The following is a 19,550-nucleotide window of genomic DNA, read 5'->3' on the forward strand; positions in this document are numbered from 1 at the left end:
GCCAAGACAGGTGGTTTGTTGAACAGTGTCATTTAAAAATATCATTTGTTCTGGGATCATGCAGGCACTAAACAAAGCTTCTATACCCTGTACTTGCCATTCTTTTGTACCCCAAACACTTTTCAATTCAACATTTTTGTCCCAATAATCAAATCCAAAAGTATTCATTTGTTCAAAAAATGAGTCTGAATATAACAATTTTGTGTTGGTTATCATGGTCTTGGTCCCTGTCTTGTTCGACAATTTAAAATAGAATGCTTCAGCATTACTTGTGTTAAAACCTGAAAAGTATGAATATTTGTCGTAAACGGTTCTTGAGCTCCCTTTTGGAGGTGTTGCACAATGTTCCCATTGATTATAATTTAAAACATTTCTAGGTTGTGCAGATCTATGTAAAAAGTGGTTACCATAGTGGTTATAGCAATACATACTGTCATAATTTGTAGAACCCTGCAAATAATCATGTTTGGTAAATTTAGCAGACATTACTAAGTCAGACATCATATTATTAATGCTTTCGAAGTCCCAATCATCAGCAAATTAGTTTGGTTTTGCAAAGTCACTCAATGAGATCTTAATTTGGTGTGGATATTTCAGGATCTCGACCGGACCATAAATTTCATAGTCAGTGTTGTCCCAGGCTACCCCACCAGGTATCGGATTGGCTGTGAAGTTGGCTGAAGAAAGTTCTCTTTTCTCGACGTGTGAAGATGTGTGTGGTTTGAGGATCAAGTTGATTTTCTGACTTGCTGTGTCCATTTTAGCATATTTTCCCTCAATGAAGCGTCCCAAAGTTAGTATCATGATGAGCCAAAGTATGAGGATAAATGCACCAAAACCCACCCAAAATTCAATCCATGGAGAAATCAGATATGTCTCTTTCAGTTGTTTCAAAAGTTCCTTAGCTTTGTCTTTAAAGGATTTTGATGATGGCTGTGTCTTTGATTCACTGAGGCTTTCAGAGGAATCATCGAAGTTAATGAAGTAACCGGATGCAGTTCTGTCAATTGTTCCAATTGTTTCAGGATTTTTGTTTCTTGCATTTTCACTTGGTACTTCATTATAGATTGGTGTGTCTCTGCTAAATGTTTTTATTTGGGTTTTCAGAGGTCTCAGTTCTATTGCATTGTTGCATAGTCCTTGTTGTTCTTCTGTAGGCGTTTCGAATGTGATGAGCCTCTTCGTTAGGACCTCTGTACTGGTAGCAAACCTTGATGTTCTGCTACTTATTGGGAGTCCACTTGGCCTACTGTTTGTTATCGGCCACATGTTGCGGTTTTACCAGGTCGATGGATACAACTCGGTTCTCCTTTTTACCAGCAAGTGGCGGTAGTACAACTGATCTTGTCCCGTTGACAGACAAGACAGGAACTGCTTTTCTGTAAGAAGGCCCAAATTCCTTCTTTACCGCGATCTTTTCCCTGACTAGATCCCCGACTTTTGGAATCCAGACAGGTCTTGCTGGGACAGGTGGTGGTTCTTCAGTGGTTGTTGGCTGTTGTTTCAACTTTATGTTGCTCAGGTCTTTTCTTGTTTTGTTTAAGTCCTGCAAAATAGCCAAACGGTCTTTGATATCAAAGGTTTTTTCTTTCACCACTGAAGTCTGACTATCAATGTCAGAGATCATCATCCTAGTTCCAAATAATAATTCGTACGCACTGAATCCCTTCAGAGAATTTCTTGGCAAGTTATTGAGACTACGTTGGACACTTATTAGATGTTTGACCCACCCAGCTCCCGAACCTAATATCCTTTCCGCTATAGATTGCTTTATGCCTTGGTTTTTTCTTTACACCATCCCGTACCCTCAGGAAGGAAGTGAGAAGATTCCCGCTGGACTGTGCTCATTCGGCCATGTTTCCCCCCAGGCTGGTGGGCTTGAGTGAAAACAATGGTCGAACGTAGCATGCTCTTAGCGTATATGCCATTTAGACTCGCAAATCTTTGTATAACAGTCCGGACGTCAGCCGAGTGCTGGTGATCTACATTATAAGTGGAAACTAGCCTGTGTATGTTAATCGCAACCCTTCCTTTTTACTCCTGATTTTTCCTGGAGTAGAACGACGAGGTAATAAACTGGCTCTCTCCCCACTGCGATTTCTGTTGCAGTTTGGGCAGTTTTTTACAAACATGGTATGATGCAGGCTCATGCCTGGCCACCAGTACCGTGATTGTAATTCTTCCAGAGAATCTTTTAGTTTAAGGTGTCTGAGACCCTCGCCCATGTGGGCGTCTGCGATTAACAAGTTTCTCCTGTCCATGTTTGGAATCACTCTATCCCCCACTCCAGGGATTCGAGCAAAAGGGACTGAGTTTGCATCGATTATGTATGTATAATTGAGTGGATAGGTGATCGGTAATGCTGAGCAGTCGCCTTTTGATGACGTTTTCACCGCCAGCATTGTTTCACCGTCAATGTATTTTAATGTACGCTTTTTTCGAACTACGGGAGCCGATTTAGTGGCTGCCGCTGCGGCTGTTTCAGCCAATGAATTCCCTACAACGTGAACGCCATCACGCTGATGACTCAGTGAGTGAGTCACGTGAGTCTTTGGTAGTTCTTTTTGTAAAAGAGCTATTTGTTCCCAGAGCAGTTTCTGCTTTATTGGTGTATCTGTGTCATCTTTGTAACCGTTTTGAATCCATGTCTGCAAATCGCTGTTATATGATTTGACGCAGTAATATGAATCTGACACTATAAGTGTCGGGAATTCGCGATCCGCATTATCTAGCGCCATTTTCAATGCTATTATTTCAGTTTGTTGTTCTGAATTAGTTTCTACTGAGTGTGTCTTTGTTAATAGAGGTTTTAGTTTACCTCCGCGCCACACTTCTTTTGTAATCCCACATGTGGGGTTGTATGCCTGTTCGCCCCAAACGGGGGGTTGAGCATGTCCGTCTGTATAGATTACACAGGCGTAATGTCGTAGAGGCAGAATGTCGATTGGCAGACGGTATGTTTTTTCATATTCTAGATTTTCCATTTCTTCTAGTTCTGGATCAAAGTAGTAGTATACTTTGTCCGTTGTGATTGAATTCACCCATTGTAACCATTCTGGATCCAATGTTGTTGTTGGTAAATTACACGGTGTTGTTAATGCCTCAAAGGCTGATTCAGCTGTTCTGACTGTGATATGTCTACCGTCAGCTATGTCTTTTTCTCTAGCTATTGCGGTTTGAACTGCATGAACAATTTTTTCTTTGTTGCTGAATTTCTGTTCAGAATCTGTGTACAAGTGTGATTTGAATGCAATTGGTACTTTTTCTCCCTCATTAGAGGTCAGGTATGTGAATCCGCATCTCCCTGGGATGACTCGAATCACAAGATTGCGTGTGTTATCACGTGTTTCTAATTTTGTTTCAATTAGCATGTCTGTTTGTAAGGATCTCAAAATTTCTGTGTGTATTTGAGTCCAATTGGATCTTTTAAAATCTGGTTTAATTAGATCATAAAGGGGTTTGACCCTTTCTGCGTAATTTGCAATGTATGTTCTTCCGAAATTTAGGAAGCCTAGAATTGACTGTAAGTTTTTTAGTGTTCTAGGTGCTTGGAGTACGGCACATTTCTCTAGGAAATTGTCAGCCAGGCTTTTGCCTTCACTTGATAACTCATATCCTAAGAATAGGACCGTCAGATGGGCAATTCTGGATTTTTTAAAGTTGAATTTGTAACCCTCTGCTGCGAACCCAAGTATTATGGTGTTCACTCTTTTCAAGTGAGTCTCCAAGTCATCATCTGTTAAGTAAATGTCATCGACATAAGATAATGCTTCATCATCATATAGTTGTAGTAATTCTGTTACTCTAGCTGAGAATACCCCCGGGCTGTTCTTGTACCCCTGGGCTAACCGACAGAATTGTTTTTGAGTGCCATTTACTGAGAACGCAGTTAAATATCTGCTCTCTGGTGCTATGTTTTGACAAAAGAATCCATTGGAGATGTCCAAGGTTGTTTTGTATTTTTTGCGCACTATGTTATTCATTAGTGCAGCACTGTGTGAGTTTTGCACTGCAAAAGTTTTGCAACATGTGTTAAGGTGTCGGTAATCCAAAACTAGACGATATGAATTGTCTGGTTTGGAGACCGGAAACAAAGGATTGTTCATTTGTGAGGTGCAAGTTTCAATCACCCCCTGGTATTCTAGCTGATCTAGTATTTCATTTACCTGTTTTTTAGCTTCTTGCTTAATTGGGTACTGCCTTTGTGCAGTAGGTTGTGATTTTAACTGGATTTTGTGAGGAGGAGAATCCTCATCCCATCCTACATGATTTTTATATAAAGCAGGTGCTAGAGCCACTGCCCACTTTCTAGCAAGTGTGTATTTTTTATGAATTGGAATTTGATTTGAGAAGGCAGGCATAATTACTTCTTCGCCTTGAGGGCACTCCCTGACAAACTCTGGTGGCCAGTCTTTTTCAGCTAGAAGGATATCATAGCCCTTGGAGAGATTATCCCAAAATAGTCCCCTTATTTTCCTAGTCTTATCTCCCTCTATACGTAATGTTATTTCGTATATTTTGTGGGGTTTGCTAACTCTGGTGTCCGCAGTTTCCACTTGAAGATATTCATTCGTGTCCACTGTCTCCAGATGATTCATAAGGACTTTGCGAGCTATGCTCACTTCTGCTGCACTGTCTAGCATTGTCTGAGCCCACTCTCCGTTTTTCAGTTGTGTCCTCAGTATTCTCGGCATTGTTAACTACCTTGATACTGGCTACCTTCTTTTTTGGAAATTGTAATTTCTTTTTTAGCTGAGCAGGTTCCTTGTCTTTGGACTTGGCGTGCTCTTCTCTTTGTTCTGATCGTCCTCTTCTTTCCGATTTCTGCGAGGAATTCTGAAAAGATTGAGAGGGACGTGTATCAATGTCTTGATATCTATCAGGTTTTTTAATATTATCCCTATTTCTAAGGTTATATCTTTTCCCAGAGGGGTCACTCTGGGGTGACCTGTGTCTTTGGTTCGGAGATTTCTCTCTTTGCCTAGGAGACCTTCCTCTGGACTGGAATTTCTGTTCTTTAGGATTGGATTGTTTGTTTCCATCCCAGTTCTTTTTCGGTGAATTATTATGAAAAAATATTTTTTCTGGACTTTCAGTCAGTTGTGGTTTTACTGGTATTCCACCTAAACTATCTCTACCTAGTTCCTCATAGGATTTTTCTATGATTCTGGCAATTTCAGCTGGTTGGTCTGCTATATCTGTCTCTTTTAACCTCTGGCGGATCGCCACGTTTGCTGCTTCACCTTTTATGTTGGCTAATAATGTAGCCGAGACCTGCTTGAAGTCTTTCAGTAATTTCATACCAAGAGTTAAAGCGGGCTCTGGACAGTATTCGTCTTGAATTTGTTTTAGCACATCTGGTATTACCGAAATGGATGGAACACCGTGCGTTTTTGTGTAGATGGAAGCAAAGACTGTACCCCAAGTGTCACAGTCCTCTATGTGTGGTGCGATTCCCATAGGAAGACAGATAGTCAGAATCCTGTGTTTTTCTAACGGGGTGGTGTCAGGAAACACCGCCTCTATTTGGGTAATTTTCTGTGCCAACCAGAATGGTATTTGTTCCCGTTTAGCCGGTACTTTACCTAGGCAGGATTGGATGTTCTGTGGTGTAATTTTATTTGTGTTCCCCTGGTGAGGGGTCAGCTGTGGAAGTTTAATCGCTGGCTGAATTGTTGAAGTCCGCATTACATATTGGACTAATTGTCTATGAATTTTTAGTAGTTGTTTTAGCTGTATTAACAGCTCTCCTGTAGACATCCCTTCGATGTCTGGGTGTGGTGTGTATCCGGCTAAGACCGGCCACGTTGCTCCTGGTCTACCTAAAGGACCGAGCCTGGTGATGTGATTATTATGTTTTAGGGCGCCATCAAATAAGAGCAAATGCTCTTGGAATTTGAGTGGTACTTCCACCTCCTCGAAAGGAGTGTACTCATTAGGAGGTTCCTCTATTTTGTAATAGTGGAAGTACTTTGTTACAGCATTTGCTGCTGGAAAATGTATCCATGAATAGTATACCTCTGTCTGCCGATATTCGTGTGCCTCAATTACGAATATGACTGTGCCACCTCTAGGTGTCAGTCCATTTTCTATAAGTTTTAAGGTTATAGATCTCCTTTTGATGACCGGAATGAGTATTATATCCGCGTCTGCTGCTTGCATGGTAGCATCAGCATCTGCGAGTTCAGTTGCTAATCTAACTGCCTCTCTTTCATCCTCATTGTCTGACATTTTACTGACAGGATGGTTATTTTGTTTGTTTGCAGATCAGGTTTCTTATGGAAACAAAGGTTAGATGCACAATATTTTGGAACTGTTTATCCTTCAACGTTGACTATACCAAGAACCATACATAGGAGTTCCCTCCTGCGAGGTTTTGGAGGATATAACCTTTCAACCACTCCAGACGTCTTTGGAGTATTTGGGAAAAGGGGTCTGAGTGAGAAAGCACGACTGAGTTACTCTAAATGTCTTACGTTAGTTTTATCGCCCTTTCCAAACGCGTTGGGCGCCATGTAGTGTAGTTCCTATCTTCCCAATAGGCTCTGCGCATTGGAATAATACCTACAGCAGTAAAGGCCTAGGCCAGACGTTAACTAGGTCTACTACTGTCGATACTAGACTTAAAGTTTTGGGTTTGCCAGCGTAGCTCAGAGTTCGCTAGAAACTTTCTCGAATGTTCAAGGAGGAATTAACTTCCCTGATTAGACAAGAAGGGATTTAGTTTCTGACAACCATAGAACATGACAACTTTGCTCTCCCCTAATCAAGAGTCAATCTCGAGAGTCGTGTGAACAAAAGGCAAATTATTTTACTCAGTCAGTACGTGCATTCTTAGTCTCATCAGAATGTAGAGAAAAGGAAGAGACGGGCGTGTTCAATAAAAAGGTGTCATTTATTGATCAGTCTCTTTTCTCGTACAAGAGAAATGGATCGATATTATTGCAATACTTATAGTTAAGTAAAGTGCATACATTAAAAGCAATAGTATAAAGTAATACTGTAAAAACATTGATATGGTTTCTAAGCCATAAGATGTTTTAAAATGAATAAAATATATTACATACACATATACATTTGACTAAATGTACTCAACTGGTGTTTCTAGATACGCCTACCCCGTGTACCTGACCTAAGTCTAATACGTGGGCGGGAATAGATAGTTACAGTTTAAGTTAAGTTTGTTTTTGCCAAGTGAATAACTAAAGAATTCTCTGTGAGGGGTTATTCAGTTCTGTACCTGGAATTTAGAATGAATGAGGAATGGTATCTCTCTCTCTGGTCTCGATATTCCAGGCGGCCTGCGAGGGCTGCCCAGAAACGCCGGTGCTGGATTCTCGGCAGGAGAAAGCAGCGCGTCTCTCAGCGCGTCAGGAAGGCGGGGCTGCTGCCAGCGGGGTCTGCTCTGCTCTCGGCTTCGGCAAGTATGGCTGCTCCGTCTCGTCACCACGCGTGCGTTTGCATATGGCAAGATCGGTAATATTTATACCTTTAAGGTGCCGAGATTGACGTAAGGATGGACATAGATATGTCAATAAAGATGTCATACGACTTGCTCGTTAGCACATTCTTTTACTAAAGTTCTCGGTGAAATCAAAACAATGGCCGCAGGGTTTTGCCCAGGTTGTCATAGGTTTGATTTGTTATGAGAACTCCGTATGCCTTATCAGGGACTGGAGGAATATCGCTTGTCTAATTAGATCGCAAGCGTTATGACCTAATCAGATAACACGTTCCTGTGCCGTAGTGTGACTGCGTCAGATAACGGTATCTGCATCATGGGGGTTTTCTGCCTCATGGGCTGACTGCTAGTTAACTTGTTGGTTTGTTTAACTAGAATAGGGTCAGGAATAGGGGGATCGATTCAGAACCGATAGGAATACATGACAGGATCTGCCAAAAACGAAATCCCTACACTCCCCCTCCTGTTCCCTTGAATCCATTACCTATCATAGGCACTTCCTTCGATAGAATAGGGATGGACCTAATAGGACCCTTACCCAAATCAGGAAGAGGACACCAGTATGCCCTAGTGCTGGTGGATTACACTACTCGTTATCCAGAGGCCTTTCCTCTCAGAGCCACTACCTCTTCAGCCATTGCCCAGAGACTGGTAGAAGTCTTTTCCCGTATGGGCTTTCCTAGAGAGATTGTCACCGATCAGGGCACCCCTTTTGTGTCCCGTCTGATGCAACAGGTATGTGCACAACTAAAGATTAAACACATAAAAACATCCGTCTACCATCCCCAGACGGATGTTTTGGTTGAGCGATACAACGGTTCCCTGAAGCTGACACTAAAAAAATTGCTGTCTGGGGACGGAAAAAATTGGGACCAGCTTTTGCCCCTTGCCCTTTTTGTACTCAGCAGCCAGACGCAGACTAGTCTCGGTACTTCCCCGTTTGAACTTCTATTTAGACGGCAACCGAGAACCTTGTTAGAGATTATCAAGGATAGCTGGGAAACTGAGGGAGTTAAGGAAGCCGAAGCCCTGTTAGACTGCACTCGACAATTACAAACACAGCTTCATAAACTGAGAACCCTCGCTCATGACAATTTGGCGATTGCCCAAGCGAAACAAAAGACATTCTATGACCGAGGGAAAAAGTGGAGAGAATTCAGTGTGGGGGATTGGGTGTTAGTCTTACTACCTACGTCCACCCAAATTAGAAAAAGAATGGCAAGGACCTTTCAAGGTCCTTAGGAAGATAGGGCGTACCACCTATGTGCTACAATTGGCTGGGGGAAAACCCCAAATGTTCCACATAAACATTCTTAAAAAGTGGCTTGGAAAACCCCCACAAACAATCAACACCCTCTCCACAAAACCAACATCCCCTCATACCGTTAGAGACACCCCGGTTAATCCGGACCTCTCACAGGAGCAGAAAGATGAGATCCTATCTCTCCTCCTTCGTTTTTCCGAGGTCTTCTCGGACCAACCAGGGAGGACAACCTTGGCCGAACATGTTATCCCTACCCCTCCCGGAGTGGTAGTTAAACAGAAGCCACATCGCATTCCTGAGGCTAGACACTTAGCCTTTCAGAAAGAAGTGCAAAGCATGTTACAGGCTGGAATAATAGTACCCTCCCACAGCAACTGGTCCTCGCCAGTGGTCCTTGTGCCTAAACTGGATGGCCGCATTCGTTTTTGTATCGTCTTTCGAGCTGTTAATCGGGTTTCAAAACAAGATGCATATCCATTACCAAGGGTGGACGAGCTACTAGAGCGTCTTGGTGAGGCCCGATACATTGCATCCATCGACCTCACTGAGGGATATGGGCAGATACCCCTAGCCCCCACTGATAGAGAAAAGACAGCCTTCTTTACCCCATCAGGTCACTTTCACTTTACGGTCCTTCCCTTTGGGTTGCATGGGGCCCCAGCGACCTTCCAACGGGTCATGGACACATTGTTGTCCCCTCATCTGGAATATGCTTCAGCCTATTTAGACGACATCGTCGTCTTTAGCAAAACTTGGGAAGTTCACCTTGTGCATTTGGGGAATATACTGTCCAGTCTGCAAACTGCCAATCTTCACATTAATGCAAAAAAATCCCGAGTTGCCTTTCGAAAGGTCAGGTATCTTGGCTATCTCCTCGGAGTAGGACATATAGAACCCCATATCGAGAAAGTGGAGGATATAAAAGCCATACCCTACCCTTCCACTAAAAAGGAGCTTCGGGCCTTCTTAGGTCTGGTGGGCTATTACCGCCGGTTTATAGCCCAGTTTGCTAACCTGGCAGGACCTCTCACCGATTTGCTTCGTAAATCCCACAGGTCTTCTTCACTACCTTCTCCTTCTGACAAAGAATATCTTGCTTTTCAGGTCTTAAAGTCTGCTATCACCTCCTTCCCTGTTCTTGTCTCCCCTGATTTTCAGAAACCCTTCATATTACAGACTGACGCCTCAGGGGTGGGGATAGGGGCGGTGCTTTATCAACAGGACGAGCAAGGGGCCGAAAGACCCATACTTTACATCAGCAGGAAGCTTTTTCCCCGAGAACTGGCTTACTCGACCATCGAGAAGGAATGTCTTGCTGTTAGGTGGGGGGTGGAAAAGCTTCGGTATTACTTGGATGGAAGGCCCTTCATTCTTTATACCGACCACGCTCCCCTGACATGGCTCCAACGTAACCGGGGTCATAATGATCGCATCCTGCGGTGGTTTCTGGCCTTACAACCATATCAAATTGACGTCCGTCATCGGAAGGGCTCGAACCAAGGGAACGTGGACTTTCTTTCCCGCTTTCCGCTTTCCCCCGATCGGGAAAATTCCGGGGGTGGGATGTGTCATGGGGTCGGTGACACTGACGGACGGGGTGTGGACTTTAATAACTGTTCCTTTCCACCCCGTCCGCAGGACTCAGACGGCCCCTTTAATGCCGCTTGGATTTCCTCGACGGACCCGCCTTCCATTCCGACGTCATCCCTTGTGGACCAATCCAAGGAGGAGGGGGCGGATAAGGAAGCACAGCACAGAGACGAGAGCGCGAAAGCCGGAGGAGGGAGAGGACTAGAAGCGAGGAAGTCGGACGGCGTTGCTGCAGTGGAACACCAGAAGACGAGCCCAAGTTCGGAAGAGGACCCGACCGGAGAGACCGTCACGCCAGGAGGCCACCGTTACTATGAGCCGCCCCGCCGCACTTCTGGAGAAGTGCGGCGGGACAAGGTACGGGCCGTTTAAGGGGACTGTTTTACTCACGGGGTGGGACGGGGTAGTGGTGGTTGAGGGAGGTCACGGGGCTGTTTGTGTTCTCTGCTGCACTCCCCGCTCACTCTCGGTGGGGTTTGACGAATGGTCTGTGACAGGTGATGGTTCCCCGGTGATCTCCTCACGCCCCCTGCCGTTTTCATCCTAATATATGGCCCAGAACACATCCAGTAATTTGGGATATTTTCCTTTTCTTTTCTTCTTGAGCCTGACCCCTGGAGAAGTATCCGGAGCCCCCGGGAAAGACGTTGAGAGTCCGTAGAGACAGTGAAAAGCGGATTACCAACACCCCTCCTCTATTGGTTGTGCTGTTTTTGGACTCAGAGGAAATCTGTTGACTACATGTTTATTTTGAATAAACAAACACTTAAGAAAATCCCCAGTATTAACTGCCTTATACAGAGCCTCCTCCTAGGAAACCGTGACAGCATCATAATATTCATGGGCGTCCACATAAATATTTTCAGGGGGGAAAAATGTTAATGTCATCCATCCTCCAACATAATGTGTGTCAGGTGGGGCACAAGAAACATTGGGCTGCAGGTGGAGCCATGGGATGCAAAAGAAGCAGGCTGCATATGTTCCCTTACACCATAGGTTTCTTGCGCCACAGCCATCTTTTTCTTTTCTGGCCTTAGGTAGATATCACAGCTTCCAGAAGTTGGCAAATAAAAAGCAGAGCTGCAGGCAGGGGCACCACCTGGCCAAAGTTGAAAAAGCATAGGCATGCAAAGGGTTGAGAAACCTGATGCAAAAGCTTAATAGAACAATCAAGCTGCCATAGTCTGATAAGCAATTTCTAATCTGTTTTTATGTCGCCACTATTGAATGCACCACATTATTCATACACACATGATCAAGGCACTATTACTGAATTATAAGAAGAATTTGGTGTTAACGTGGATAAACGAATGACAAATAAAATATATGACTAATGTATTTATTTTGAACATTTATTAACTTCAATATATTAAAATGAATAGAATTACATTTATTAACTTAAATAAAATAACAACTGTTCTTATCCAAATTGGAAAATAAAACATAAATGTAAACTGGATAATTGTTGCAGGTTAGAAACTGCAAACATCGACACTCTTGCTCAAATTTAACAATCACCTTTTTCAGCAAGTAGTTTTATAAAACTTTTTGTACCCTGGTTAGTGATCTCAATAAAGAAACTGTAAACGTCTGTAGTCTTGTGCAAATTTATCAGTTAGTTTTTCAATCAGTTATTGTTTGTTTTCATCAATTTTTCCTTGATGTATGCTCATCATGCACAACCCCTTTAAGGGATCACCTGCCATTTTCAACGCCAACCAGGTTTTCACCCTTCTCATTGTGCTGAAAGACCTTTCCACTGTACAAGTGGGCACTGGTAGTGTAAGAACAATGATGAGTGCTTGCTGGACTGATGGAAATAAATCTGTGTGGTTTAGCAAATCCATAAATCAATTGTCAAACTGCTCATCCTTTGTTGACCTGATCTCAAACCATGTGACTGCTTCGGCTTCCAGATTTTCAATGTCATAATTTTCTTTGATGTTTGCATTCTGGCATTTGTATTGCCCAAGTGTCATTTTTGCCATGTGTATTGGGTAAAGTGAGAACAGCCTGAAATTGTTCCTGTTTTCATTGCCAAACCAGTTTTCTAATGATGCGCACATGTATGGCACATAGATAGACCAGCGATAGTAATTTTCCATAGTAGAGGAACCAACATTTGAACAGAATACTTGCCTACCACACTGTCTGGGAATACAAGGATCAATGTTAAATTTTTCTGCCATTGTTTAAACATTTGAAAAAAGGTTCTTAAATGTCTCTTCTGACTTTTGTCTGTGATCACTGAACACAGTGAGAAGGTCTTGCACATGATTACATACCTTGAGGGTATAAAGCTGAACAGCTTGGAGAGCCTGGCTTATAGATTCCAATCCTGATGAGTAATTTGAAGTTATGGACAAGCAAAAGAGAAAGCTTACTGTTCGTGAGGAACATTGCAATTGAATGCATCCTGACATGTTTTCCCTGATGCCGGAGTAACCAGTAAGCCTAATTGCTTAAAAATCTCTTCAAAGTTTGAACTAAAAATTCTAATGTTCTTGTATTTTGCTGTCCATCATGTTTCACTCAGCAATGGAACATTGGGAATAAGAGATCTTCTCTTTTGACTCTCACAGAAAAACTTGATGACAGCTTTCATTGTGCCAATAGAATTCCATACATTAGGAACAGCATTCAGGTCGTTAACAACCAAATTAAGTTTATGTGCTGCACAGTGAGCAAAAGCAGCTTTAGGAAATTTTCTCTTTATTGTGGCTTGAACACCACCTTCCTTTCCTGCCATTTTATAGCATACATCATATCCTTGAATATGGAGTTTTTTAAAGTGTAATCGAATTTTAGAACATGTATCCATAATCATGTTTGCAATTGCGATAGCATCCATTTCTTTTAAGGTTGCAAATCCAAGGAATTCTTCTCTGATGACAGCTACGGTGCTACTTGTGTCTACAAAACTCACTCCAAGTGACATCTGTTCTTTTCAGGATATGTCAGCGCTTTCATCAGCAATGATAGAAAATTCATTTGAAATATTGACTAAGGATACAAGCTAGTCTCCTAATGTTTCTTCACAAAATGTAATCAATTAATTTTCAACTCAAACTGATGTATAACGTGCATTAACTGGTGCATTTTCCTGATAGCTCTTTAGGATCACATCTCCTGCTTCAGTGCAAAATTGGTACAGACTTTGCACGTTTCTGGTTGTACGTTTCTTTGCACGTAAAGCAATGTCATGTGTGCCACAAAATAGGAAGTGGATAACATTGGAAATAACTTTTTCAGATTTTCTTTAACTTGCCTTTTTACAACGCTGTATATTTGGCAAACAATACTTGTTTCCGATCACAAAAAGTGAGTTGCATCCACTTGTGCGTTTTTATGCCAAGACGATAAAACATGGTTGCGAGCACTTTCATGGAAATCTTTGTACTTAGTGAAAGGCTTAGTTATGAATGTTCCTTATGTCACATAATAAACTGGCTATGAAAAACTGTGCAATACTTGCAAATCACACCTTTCAGCTGTGGAGAGTAGCTAAACGATGGAGAATATTGATTAATCCACTTGGACCACATAGTCCTCTTGAATCTTTCTTGAAATCATGATTTTCTGGTGAGGTATACATATTTATTAGTATATTCATATTGTATTTAAAACAATGTTCAGTGTTTTGATGAATTCATATGCAATCCAACATGATTAACAGGAGCATCAACATCATGGCTATATTCTGTTGGTGCTGAAATTGGACCTGCAGAACTACTTGTGCTTGGTTCTTTTGCTTCTTGTTCACCATGTCCTTAATGTCAAATTCTAAATCATACAATTGTCGTTTTGAAAACATTTTGTGGATGTCCATTTCTAAAAAGGAATGGGGATCATTAAATACCCTGCTCATCACCTGTCTTTATTGGATAAACTGTGAGTTGTAGATGAGCTTTAGGGAAATGAAAAATCCCTTTAAATATCTCCTGCAAGGAGAACCAAGGTTTCCTTGCATAATGCATAGATATGTTGGTAAGATGAGTTTTGTGAACTTCAAAAAAAATCACATACAATGCACTATTTATTGAATACACACAGCCCTGTATGCAGTAATAGAAACTTGAAAACGAAAAAATGTACTTGTGTGGGTACATATATAAAAAAATGATATATACAATGTAGTAACAGATTTTACTTGCCACTGCACTAGACTGCATGCACATCAGTTGCCACAGCACTAGATTGCACTCACAGCACCAGATTGCACCAAAAACACTTGACACTGCACCAGCTATAAACCCAATGCACTTGCCTTGGCACTGGATGGCATCTACATCATTCACCAGATATAATCTCACATCACCAGGTATAACCCCACAACACCAGGGTGGCACCATATATAAACTCTGCTTTCTCCTGCTTTTGTCTCATCTTTTACTGCTTTCACCTTCCTCTCCCCCATTTTTCTGAGTGCTTTCTCATGCTTTTGCCATGTTTTTTCTGCTCTCTCCTTCTGCTCCTCCTGTTTTTCTGAGTGCTTTCTTCAGCTTTTATGCCTTGTTTTATTGCTTTTTCCTTCCTCTTCGCTGTTTTTTTGAGTGCTTTCTCATGCATTTGTATCGTTTATTTCTGCTGTCTCCTGCTCTCCCCGTTTTTCTGAGTGCTTTATTGTGCTTTTGCCTTGTTTTTTTCTGCATTTTCATTCATCTCCCCTTGATTTTTTGAGGGCTTGCTTAATTTTTTCAATTGTTTTTCCCCTTTTCCCCATTTTTCGAAGTGCTCTCTTTCCCTCGTTTTTAGTTTCACTGCTTCTTGTTTTTGTCTCAACAGCGCTGCCCTGGATATATCATTTCTAAGCTGCCCAAACTATAAGGCAGCAAACTATGACATACAGCCAGGATTAGATTCGGATGCAGGCTGCAGCAGGTCCGGGGTCAAAAAGCGATATGAGCCAGCCAGCCCAGAATCACTGATCCGGTGAGTGAACGGGGGCCTGTTGTGCAGAGTGTGCTGCAGTGCACGACACAGACACTGCTACTGCTCTGAACTCCTCCATCTTTCGGATGCACAACATGCAAGTCTGCGCAGTGTGACTATGCTGGGGACTGGGGCCGTCCCAGGTCGGACCATGATTTGTCCGACTCAGGAGTCGGGACTCCGTGAGGCAGCTTTCATTGGTAGCGCCCAACTACCAATGACTGTGCTGCCGGAATGCAATGGCGGACTGGTAGCTGAGCTCTATGCTACTACCAATGAGAGTCTCATTGGTAGCGTGGCACTCAGCTACCAATGACCGTGAGTAGGCTACCACCACTGGTAGCTGCGTGCTGCCAGGAAGACCCACACACCCAGCATGACCCAGTCTGTCCCAGACTGTTTTTGGCAAAATGGCACCGCCCAATACTAGACTAGTGCTATTGCAGCATAACACTATGGCAGGCAGCAACTGTAATGTTACACTGCACTGCACTGTCTGTAAATACAACAGGCTGCCACCGGCCACTTCCAGAATGACTGAGAGATCAGGGTCCTACACCCCCCATTACCTACCTTTTGGACACCCATGACTCATGATTATATTTTGCTTTTTCTCTCCTCTTCCATCAAACCATCTGTGCTAGAGTCCACAATTTTATTTGGTCCCTCTATTGGTTGTTCCTTTTCATCACTGTCACCAAGCATCAGTCAATATATTCATTCAGCCCTGTACCCCTTCTTTCTATCAAAGCATCAACTCTTCTAATTCCCTGCGATTTTCGCTCTCCGAAGTATTTACCATATATCAGTTACTCCATATATACTATGTCACTCTGTTCACTACTTTACCTCAATTCTACCATACATTAATCCATCGATTTGTATCTCCCTTTCTTTTACCATTCTTTACTTCCTTCCAGCCACGCATCTGTCTTTTTCCCCCATCTCCTGAATTGTAGCTTATCCCCTCGTGCTATTAATCCCTCAAGGCATTAGTCTGTGTAAAATTACTGCCTCTCAGTTCACAGGTGCTTTGTCTAACACCAAGTATGAGCTTGTATCTCCATCTCTTCTATTGACCACTGCTTCTATCAACCCCTCCAAGTACCAGTGCATCTATCACTCTCTTGTGTTTACTCACTTCTCCATCGATCAATTCTTCCAGACACCATAGGATCTATCACTCCCTTGCCTTTACTCACCTCTCCATTCATCAATCCATCCAAGCACCAGTACATCTATCTCTCGCTTGCCTTTACTCATCTCTCATCCTTCAATGCCTCCAAGCACCAGTGCATCTAGCACTCCCTTCCCTTTACTCACCTCTCCATTTGTCAATTCCTCCAAGCACTCGTGCATCTAGCACTCCCTTGCCTGTACTCACCTCTCCATCCATCCATCCCTCCAAGCACTATTGCATCTACCACTCCCTTGCGTTTACTCACCTCTCATTCGTCAATCCCTCCAAGCACCAATGCATCTATCACTCCCTTACCTTTACTCACTTCTTCATCCTTCATTCCCTCCAAGCACCAGTGCATTTATGTCTCCCTTGCCTTTACTCACCTCTCCATCCATCAATGCTTCCAAGCACCAGTGCATCTATCACTCTCCTACCTTTATTCAGCTGCCTTTGAACTATCCCTTGCTGCAACAGTACCATTTTGACTCTCTTCCGATCAAGCCCTTTGGGGGTGATCATAGGTTTACTTAATAGATCACATATGCATTGTAATGCAAAAGTCAAGTCATTTTTCCTGTAAACTTACGTTATGAACAGCATGATGGGCACGAGGAAGCACATATTGATAAAATGACTCCAAAAGAGCTTGAAAGAATAAAAAGCAGCTGTGAATTTTGGAGACATTGCAGGAACATAGCTGTGTTTCTTTTGAATCCTCTCGTGCCACAATCCCGACATAACAGCAAAAACGAAAGCACAAATGATGATTATTATGAAAACCTGGAAAGAACAGAGTGAGATTACAAAATTAGAAGACTTAAGGCTCTCAGAAATCTGGTAATTTTTGTACACATAGTTAACGTAATTCCATACTCATAAGCATATATACTTTCTACACCTAAGCGACAAAAATCAAAACCTACTAGCAAGCTCTTTGCTCTTATGTCACCATCCAAGCTCACCAAAAAGATCAGAGGACGCTGCTCAATGGCCTCTGGAACATTATCACAGCACCACCAAAAAGACTATGTGCCATATGCCTACCTGTCTGGTCCCTGCAGAGAAATTATCACATTGTCCACACCCAATGAGAACTGTCTGACTCCAAAGATCAGCTGGCATCCAATTCTGGACTCTAGGGATTATCTTCAAGGCTGTCAATAAGAATGCGGACTACCTGGCAAGAAATCTCTATACAGTTGGCCAAAACCAATATTAGCTGATCAGTAAAAAGAAGCAGAAAGGATGATAAGGCGAGTGTTGGCACAACCCAAAATTCCGGAACAAGGTCTACATGAATTTTATGCTGGTCACATCCTGTCCTGTAGAAAAGTAGGATCTGCGTCTTTTGGTTACCCCCACATTTTGCTTGATGTGATGCTGTTTTTGACTAATCTGACTAGGATCCAGATAATCAGGACCCCAGTCTATCTGCTTTCTCCCTCAACTGTTACGTATATACTTACGTACATTCCAGATTGGATACTGGGGTACCCTTGTCAGTCTCTAGTATATGGTAACCATGTACCCAGGGCATAGGTACACCTGAGTTCTCCCATGGGCTGCATTATGTATTATGCCACCCATGAGAGACCATACAAAATAGAACTACAGGTCTGCCATTGCATTTGCAGCCTGTGTAAGTTGGTGCATGCACCACTTACTAAAGATATAGGTTTACTATATCTAAGGGTCACTGCACTTAAAACCTATAAGTCACCCCTATAGCAGGCCTTTAAAATCTTGAAGGCAGGGTGCTTGGTTCTAACTTAGAGGGTGCCCCTGCATGAGCAGGACACCCCTACATCCTACAAAGTCCATTCTCCTGGATTGTCAGTGAAACAGCCATTACACTAGTATATAGGGGGATTCTGCGACCGAATGATGACCGACTTTAAAACAGCTGAAACAAACCCTAATGTGTTTGGTGTCAAATATGTTGGAATCATACATCCCACACTGGTAACCGGCGTGGGAGGTATGATTCCACCCATCAGGAGCGAAATTCGTGAGCTCTTGGTGGTCCAAGTACCAACCTTCTAGTCCCGGACAGTACAAAATGGTTGCTGCTGACCAGAGACACATTTCTGCCTTCCAACTGCTGAGCCAAGCTTGAGCAAGGCAACACAATAGTCATCCTGTCACAGGAAGGTGTAACCACTTCCCATACAGAATTTAGTGTATTTGGACTGGGTGGGTGCGCTTGCCAGCACCTGAAAGTCTCCATGAGGGGCAAATGTGGTTTCCCTGTGCATAGTCCAGTTCAAACCAGTCCTGGGAGCCATTGGCTCCCGCTCTGGCGCTAAACTGGACAAAGGACATGTGAGTAACCTCTCCTCTGTCCAGACCCTCCCGTGGGAGGGTCCCCCGAATCTTTCTAACCCTCTCCCGTGGGAACGTAAGGGCTTACCTGGCTGTAGGCCCTTAGATTCGTTGTGGACAAGATTCAGAACTGAAACTGCTGCACTTCGACCATCTGGGACCTCTGGACTTTGCTGGACTTCGTTTGGGACTGAATCCATCACCCTCTCAGTCTGATGCATCGTCTGTGCCTGTGCAGCAAACAGGATCCCTGCAGGACCTGTGGAGCATCCAAGACAACTGAAGATAATCTCCCTTGGAGTGGTGGAGTCACTCCCCTGCATTCACAGGCACCGCAACACTGCTGACTGGTCTGCTGAACCCAAGCTCCTAAGGACTCCAAATTGTCCAGCAACACAAGAGATGGGTTCCTACATCCCCCGAGGCCTCAGCTGCCTTCTCACTCAGTTTGAGGTCAGAATCCCTCATGGGAGCTGCAATACCCGAACCACTGTGCACCACATACTTTTGCAAGTGTAAGTGTTTGTTGGCAATTCTGCATCAAGTGCATTGGGCTATGAGTAGCCCCAACCTCTGGCAACTTCTCCAGTAAAGATATTCAACCACCCCACACCAAGTTCTCCGTGGCATGTTGTTTTGTGAAGCTGCTCGAGGTCCTCTCACAACTCCTGTGCCTCCAGCCTGTGGGTCCAATTGAGAGTGAACTTTGCTTTCCTTGGGCTCCCCTGCTTGCTCGGGGCCTGCCCTGACTCCCCTGCCTTTGATGAGTCCCCTGGACTTTACTGGTTCGAACCGTG

General features: G+C 43.2%; 1 protein-coding gene across 4 annotated transcripts in view; it reads right to left on the reverse strand.

The window, feature by feature from the left end:
* LOC144781481 (phospholipid-transporting ATPase IC-like) overlaps positions 1–19,550 on the reverse strand; it is a 1,874,327-nt gene that overhangs the window by 1,029,862 nt on the left and 824,915 nt on the right. For all 4 annotated transcript variants that reach the window (XM_078660356.1, XM_078660353.1, XM_078660355.1 and 1 more), the window contains one exon: positions 17,018–17,211. In XM_078660356.1, the coding sequence (XP_078516482.1) occupies positions 17,018–17,211 (194 nt within the window). The remainder of the gene's footprint in view (positions 1–17,017; positions 17,212–19,550) is intronic.

Source organism: Lissotriton helveticus, chromosome 9 (assembly GCF_964261635.1).
Source record: "Lissotriton helveticus chromosome 9, aLisHel1.1, whole genome shotgun sequence".
Lineage (NCBI taxonomy): Eukaryota > Metazoa > Chordata > Amphibia > Caudata > Salamandridae > Lissotriton > Lissotriton helveticus.